Source organism: Colossoma macropomum, unplaced genomic scaffold (assembly GCF_904425465.1).
Source record: "Colossoma macropomum unplaced genomic scaffold, Colossoma_macropomum, whole genome shotgun sequence".
Lineage (NCBI taxonomy): Eukaryota > Metazoa > Chordata > Actinopteri > Characiformes > Serrasalmidae > Colossoma > Colossoma macropomum.
The window spans coordinates 18,378,403-18,386,344 of NW_023494788.1; the positions used below are offsets into that span (position 1 = coordinate 18,378,403).

At 37.0% G+C, this 7,942-nt stretch overlaps 1 protein-coding gene across 1 annotated transcript; it reads right to left on the reverse strand.

Annotated features, from left to right (window-relative positions):
• Positions 1-2,761: 2,761 nt before the first annotated feature.
• On the reverse strand, positions 2,762-6,956 carry LOC118806430. Its single transcript, XM_036567848.1, has 6 exons — positions 6,843-6,956; positions 6,390-6,740; positions 5,165-5,503; positions 3,982-4,098; positions 3,554-3,597; positions 2,762-3,434 (listed from the first exon to the last, which is right to left on the reverse strand). Exons 1-6 carry the CDS (start codon positions 6,898-6,900, stop codon positions 3,318-3,320), a joined length of 1,026 nt encoding a protein of 341 aa, XP_036423741.1. The 5' UTR covers positions 6,901-6,956; the 3' UTR covers positions 2,762-3,317.
• Positions 6,957-7,942: the final 986 nt, after the last annotated feature.

The following is a 7,942-nucleotide window of genomic DNA, read 5'->3' on the forward strand; positions in this document are numbered from 1 at the left end:
CAGGTGCCCTGTCTAAATTATATCTCACAAACTCAGTTTTTATGTTGATGACAATTTACTATACATCCCTGATCCTTCATTGTCCCCTCATCAGTCTAATCAGTAGCTATAGTACGGTGTGTGGCTATAAAATGACAACATTGTTATAAATACAACATAGTAAGTAACACCCTAACCACTTTGGTGGCAGTGAAATACTCAATCACATCTTTCTATTTTTAATCACACCCCTCATTCTCACGTTTGTAATCAACAACAACTTTTCATTTTTACATCTTAGAGTCAGGGAAGAGTAGCCAGCCTGGGACAGTTATTCATTAAAGGTCTCATTGTTGAATTACACTACAAGACCTTATACAGGCCTAGAATAATCCTTGACACTTAGAAGAATCCAGAAACATTCTGGAATTATTATGTAACATTTTAATAGTTTATACCAGCCTGCATGTGCTGCATTACTGTCACAGTCTCAGTAGCTGCTGGTCGAAGGACACATCTGTGATGTCACAGGACACGTCTCTGATGTCAGACATTAGGTGCTTTGATCTCCTGCTTCCTCTCTGTTTCTTTTGAAAAATCTGCTGCAGTGTTTAGACTCTAACCACAGAATGAGTGCGGGGGTCCACACTCGTCATGAACATCTGTGACCATCTCTTTTCAGTCATGTTCATTGGAAACCTTTGAAAGAAAAGTTTAACCCTTGTGTGGTGTTGATGTTTTTGTTACCACCACACTATTATTTTTAAATCCATACAGCCATAACAATTTATGTAAAAATGCCAGATGTTTAAAATAATACAAATAGCCAGCATAGCGTTCTCCTTTAGCAGGTTTAGTCAGTCAGCAGCCTGTCCAAGTGGTCCACCCTCACACACACACACACATATATAATCACATACACACACAGACCGACAGACACACTAACAGCAGACCATGTAGGAGGAGAACAGAGTGAAGGACACAGCACCTCCACACTTGTATTCCCCACAGGTTCACCCCAACACCACATGCATAATATAAATGTGTAGGGGGTGAACAGTGTGAAGGCACTGAAAATGTGTTATTTTATATGTTCTTCACAGAAAATGAGCAAAAACCAAGGGATCTGAGGTTGAAATAATAATACATTGCATCATTTTTTCTTCTGGTAAACATTGAAAATGGGTCCCAAAGACCTGAATACCACACATGGGTTCTTTGTTCTTTCGAGAACTTTTACATTATGTGGAGATTCTTTAAAATGTCAAAGTGGTCTTAATATTCACACATCTAACTTGCAAAAAGTGTTCTCCAAATATCTTAGGATTATGTACTTGACATATACAGTAGAACAGGTTATCATAAATATGACTTTGTAGGTAGCCTCCTGGTGAGATCTTATTCAAGAAACTTAGCAACCTGCCAAAATATATTTCTTAGCTAAAGCTAATTCTGGTCACTACAGCAGCTTGTTTGAGGGATGCACTCTTTGGGTAGTTGTACAAAGCTGGGACACCAGATATCTTTGTGAAACTTTCCCCTGACAACTTAATGTGTCCATTAATGACATTTTCTATAATGTTTTTATTAGAATTTATTTAATTTTTTAAAATAATTTATTTAAAAAGTTTATTTTAAACTCATTAACAAAGCATTCTTTTAAAATGGTCTTCATAAATCCAGCCTTTCAGATAAATAGAGGGCACATTTAGGCCCAATCCCATTTCACCCCTCGCCCCTACCACTTAGCCCTTAGCCGTCCGTTTTGCCCATTCACATCTAGGGTAAGGGTGTCCCAATTTTTGTTGAGACAGAGGGGTAGGGCGAAGTGTTAGGGCTACATAAGGGCTTTTCAGAGGCACAGTCCAAACAGAGTGTTATGAGAAAAAAAGAAAAACCAGCAAGATGGCTGCGTGAGTGACCAAAGAAACAGACAAATCTGAGTATTTTCTCTGTTAAAAAATTAAGATAACCATTTTATTTTCTTAGTTTAATGTCATTTCAATGTATTACAGTCGTTTCTTCATAACAAACACAAAACGATAAAAGCATGCTAATGTCTCGGTAGCTAGCTAGCTAACTTTCTCATTCCACCTTAAATAGTCCCGCAGTTCTGATGCCTGAAGTGCCAGAATGTCACTGCTGCTCCATTTAAGATGGAACAGGAAAATTTGAACAAGAAGCTGGTGAATATCTGACTTCAGCTTCCTATCACCAAAGAATTAGCGGTGGGCAACAATAAATAATTGTCTTATACCCCTTCTTTGAAAACATATGATGCCCTAAATGTAACTAAATCCCGGCAGCAAGGAGCTGAACTTTTCAATTCTCTGCTATCACTGAAGATGGGCAGGGTTGCCTGCAGAGCAGCGCTGGCAGCTGTTAATGAAGCAATGTTTTATTTGAGGGTCCCATTTCGTAGTGATTTCAACCACGACCCCTTGTAATTTGGTTAGTATGACACTCGAAAACAAGGGGTAGGGGTAAAAAGAAGAAATGGGATTGGGCCTTAGTGTCAGTGAATATCTGTTTGTGGGTGACATTTATATTTTTATAATAATTTAACATCAGACGTGTTAATTTATTTTTTGTCATTATTTTATTTATATTACAGAGCACATTTTACTGGGCTATTGTACAATTATGCAAAGATTGTGAAAAATAAAATTTGTTACATTATCTGTTAATGTAACACTAATACTAAAGCACTAGCATGTGCAGCAGCACAGAATGTACCTGCTTAAGAAATGAGGTTCTCTGTGTGCTGCTGTGTTTTCTGTCACCTGTTAAAAGGATCATGAAGCTGCAAGTTGTTGGATGCAGTTTTTGAACAAGTACAGAAATAAGCTGACATGCATTTAACACAGAATTCATTCAGAGCATAAACAGATTAGTCTGATATTGGAACAAGCTGGGATGCCCTGTGTCGGAGTGAAGAGGTTGGCACTGGACAGCCGTTGCGACGTTTAACATCTGTTTGCTACTTCTGGGGGCAAATGGAGTTACCCCTTCATGTGCCTGGCAGAAAACGGAGATCACTTCCAGCATCGCATGTAATACAATTGATTACACATACGTCAAGGTATGTTGCGTATTTTTTGGTTCAGATTGCTTCATCCTAACGGGAGTTACAGCAGAATATTCGGGGCCTCTTTTGAGTGAATCTCCCTGTATTTATATATATGAGTATCAAAAAGAGACAAAGATTGAAGAACATTTTTGATTGCTTATGAATTACAAAGGTTAAACTGGAGCTCAGCTGAAACACAGGATGTGTCACTAAAATGAAAGTATCCCTCACAATTTTATCCTTATACAACAGAAGGGAGCTAAAGAGTTTAATGGAGGTCAGTAACTGAGGAGTATCTGACTTCAGAGTAAACACTGTGTCCAGAACGTCCACTCTTCATTCTCAGCCTTTTAGCAACATAAATCAGCTCCACAGCAGAAGAGTCCTGTAGAGATGGACATGGAAATGTTAAAGGGTAAAGGTTAGAGAACTCTATCTGAAATACAAGAGTGTCAGTTACATCATTACACATCATTTGAAAGCATGAGAGAACACATGTAGTACCTGACTGGTTGGGTTCTCCACCACTGAGCCGTGTTGAAGCCTCACTATGGTTGAAAAAAGAAAAAAATACAGTGTAATATTTAGATCAGAGAACATTTTCTCTGTGCAAGTCATCAGTTTTCTCATTGCTGTCAGAACAAATTCTTGTATCTCCAAAACTGTAACTTTTCAGAAGGAAAAACATTCTTACCTTATAATAGAAGTTAAAGTAAATTTTTTATAAGTAATGTTGGAACATTTTTATTGGTTTATTCATCATGAAATTTTAATCTAATGTAAAGAGTAAATAGACTTTATGATACTGTAATAAAGGGCAAAATTGAGATATGAAGTTTTGTCCTGACAGCGGCAATATATAAATATATACAATGCAGAGTGACTTTTTTACATCACATTGAAAATTCAGCTCAAATTTACTGTACACTCACCACTGCTGTAATCAGACTTTGTTCTCTTGCAAATGAAAATAGCCATAGCAGAAAACACAACCACACACACTCCCAAAGCTGCTCCTAAAAGCATCACTATGGGATCCACAGACCTGCCTGAAAGATATAAATTAATAAATAATTAATATTATATACTTATAATTCATAAAAGTGAAGCCAAACTTCATTTTTAAGTACAACAAATCACATTATTTCACTATCAGTATTATTTCCTCGACATAGTAATCTCACCACTCATTACTTTACATTTAAGTTACTCTCTAAAACACAAAGAAATCTGTACCAATTAGACAGTGAAAGGAATGACAAACAAGAGCCCTTTAAACACTTAAATTTAGGAAGAATAGCCACAGTCACTATCACTGCTTCTTCTCTGAACAAGACAAAGTGAGCCATGCTTGGATTAACTGGATTAAAGCTAATACTAAATCAGTTGGTAAAAGTTTGTAGACCAGATGCTGCTAATGAGTGTAAGTGTATGAGCTGCTTCTGCACCAGCTGTGTTTTGTATTGTTGATTTTGTGGATGATGTCAGTGGTATAAAACAAAAGCACAGTGTGAAAAATCTTTAAATGAAATATGGAAAAGTTAAAGCATTTGTTTACACCACTGGACATGTAATAAAAAGTGCAGTCACTTTTGTACTGGTTTTCATTTGCACAGATTATTAGTGTTAATTTATTTTCTATGTATATTCTTATTATTGGTTTTAGAGGTTATATAGTAATTTTGGTTAGTTAACCACAAAACAAGCATATCTATTCAGAGATTTTTAAACCACTATGCTCAAATTTGCACACACTCCTACTAGACATGAGTATGTACAGATACGCCAAATTAAACTAATGAACATGTTATGTTTATGATCAGATTTTACTGTACACAGCTGTGATGAATGAGGCCAAATTCACTGAATTCAGGATAATGAGAGTATTCTTTTGGAAATGTCTGCTTTTGTCCTCCTTAGTCAGTGTACAGCTTCACTCTGCACTGATCACAATCCAAGTTGAACAGTGAAGCGGTAAAGGTAGTGAACACGCACAAAATATGTGAAAGAGCAGATAATTTATAGCTGCAAATATGCAAGGTTTTTAACCTTATTAAGTCAGTAAATGTAGTATAATCAAATGTGAGTTTACACAAAGTTCTCAAAAAGACTTACTCAGTTCTACTGAGGTTCCATTCCCAAATATGATCTTCCCACAAGCAGCCACAGCGCAGTAGTAAGTTCCAGTATGGTTGTGGTCGAGGATGTTCTTGGAGAAGTTGTACACACAGCTGTGTGTAGAAGAGCTGATCTCACACTGACGGCTGCTGCTGTTCTGATGAGTGTAAATGATTTCAGGAAACGATTGTCCTGCAGCAACTCTGAACCAGAGCACTCGGAGTTCTGCTGCTCTGATCTCAGACAGGACCGTGCACTGCAGAGTGACTGACTTTCCTGGAGAAACTGACCCCCGTACTGGAGTTTGGAGCACTGATACATTTAACTTTGGGTGACCTATTTAATGATATAAACAGTGTCAGAACTTGGTTAGTGTAGGTTGGGTTTCCCACACAGGGATCAAGCTTAGCCTTGAATTAAATCTTCCTTTCAGTGGAGAATCCCCAATCAGAATGCTATGTAGTCCAGGACTAGGCTCAGTCTCTTCCTGGAAAAACAACTCTTAAAGTACCTGTAACTCACATGCAGTCACACTGTACTTTACTAGTGTGTAATAACTAGTAGTGTAATAATCTGTGGCTGTGACTGACAATATTTTGAAAAGATTCAAAAACAATCTTCTATATTTATAGTCAATATCTTAGAACTTTAAACATAAAGATGACTAGAGCAGTGCTTCCCAACCCTGATCCCAGAGTCCCACTGCTCTGCAAGTGTTAGGGTTTTTCTGCTCCTAAACACAACTGATCCCACTGACCGGCTCATTAACAAGCCCTAACTGAGTTAAAGTTGGTGTGCTTAAGCAGAGAAAGCATTAAAATATGAAGGGCATTAGACCAGATTCATGAAAACCTTCTTAAACAAAGCTTAACAAGAAGTTCATGAGAATGTTCTTAAACACAGGTCTTGTTTAAAAAAAAAATACTTTAGCTATTTTCTTAATAAAATCTTCATTTTTTTTTTGAAAGCTGTTTGCCGTGTAGTCAATTGACATCATGTTATATTTTACAGATTACCAGAAATTACACCATAATCCATTAACCAGTTATTTAGTTTAGATCAGCATCTAAAGACAATTTTGTGATTTCAGCCTCAGGATTGGGAAACACTGAACTAGAGAGCTTTCATAATAAATAGTTCTAGTACCTTAGATTTGTAAATTGCCCTTAAAAGCAGTTCTTTAACTGTTAATAACAAATGAAAATGAAAAGATGGTGATTACCTCTCACAGCTAAGAAAGTTCCTGTGGAAAATGTAATCATATTCAGTTGAGATACGCCGCAGAAGTACGTTCCTTCATCGTCTTTAGTGGTGTGTTGAATAGTCAGAGAAATGCTGCTCTTGTTTACCTCCAGTTTTATTCCTGATTGTTTGAACTCATCTGAAACCATGTGATCTTTATTTGTTAAAATTATTCCCACCTGCTGAAGAGTCTGTCCCACTTTCTGCTTATACCAAACCATTCGCTCGTTACTCGTTCGTTCATCAAACGTGCAGTAAAGTTTAACAGCTTCACCCAGATTAGCTGATAAAAATGATGGCTTCTGCTGAAGATCAGCAGCTTCAACAAGACCTAAAAATTAGATTAAGGCAGATTTAACTCACATAAGAGAAAGAAATAAATGTAGATTTTTTAGAAATGTAGAATAAATAACATATACAAAAAGAAACTTACCTGTTTTGTAAAGACTGGCAATAAGAATCCAGAGGGGAGTTATTATCATAGAAATCATGGTTGTTATTTGAATTGTTTCAAACAGAATGTTTGAAAGAAGTCAGAAGGTCCTTTCTGACTGCCTCGCAGAAGATAATTTGGCCACCAGAAGTTCTCTGGGCCTCTTTATAAGCTAACAGTGTCATCAATAGTGAAACAGCCAATCAGCAACTTTATTCAGGAAGTGTCACCTCACAGTAAAGGAACTTGAGCTAAAGTTCAAATACACTTGTATTTACATATATTAAGCCTGCAAATATGGTTCATGTTTCTACTTTTAAATTAACACCATATTTTCTGCCAGTAACACAATGTTCTAGGGACTCTAACAGCTATTATTGTAGTATGAGTGAGATTTTTGTGTGTCATTGTGTATCAATATTTAAACTGTACGTTCTTAAAAATAAATGGGTCAAAATGCTGCAGAAAAAACATGTTGTTTGCTTCTTTAAAGAGCCTTTCAGTGGGCGGTTCTGTTTTACTAAATAATATATGTGAATGTGAAGATTTTCAATGGTCTAAGTGCCGTCACATATTCAAAGTTTCTGTAAAAATGATAAGTTTTTCTGAGAATTATATATCCAACGGCCAAATCATTTAAGATGTTTTATTTTTGTAAAAAAAACATGAATGAATGACAACTGTTAAAATAAACATTTTTGCTAGACCTCCCCTCTATTAGATTGTAAAAGAAATAAAAGCTTTTAGTTCTAACAGGTAGACTCCAATGCTAAGTGTGTCAGTACTCTGACCAGTCACTGGCCTGTCTTTAAAAGGACTTGACTAATGCAACTCATTTGCTGCTTTCAGGTGCCATCATTTGGACATTCCCTCCTTCCTGCCACCACCACCTGTTTGGCCCCCATCCAGTTGCCCAGGGAGTAGGCTCCGCCCCTGCCATCTCTATACAGCAGGATCCGCGAGGGTCCTGATGCTCCAAGACCTGGGCTAACAACAGGGCCTACACTGAAGAATTTCAATTCCCAGTATCTGTGAAATCCTATCAGGGATTTAAGTTTTTCTTCCTTCATGTTTGTCTTTTGAGTCTCTCTGGTAGAAAT

Coding starts and splice junctions, on each gene's coding strand:
- LOC118806430 (XM_036567848.1), bottom strand. CDS start 6,900: ATGATTTCTATGATAATAACTCCCCTCTGGATTCTTATTGCCAGTCTT. Junction 6,741..6,842: donor TGCCAGTCTTTACAAAACAG/GTAAGTTTCTTT, acceptor TCTAATTTTTAG/GTCTTGTTGAAGCTGCTGAT. Junction 3,435..3,553: donor TGGAGAACCCAACCAGTCAG/GTACTACATGTG, acceptor CCATCTCTACAG/GACTCTTCTGCTGTGGAGCT.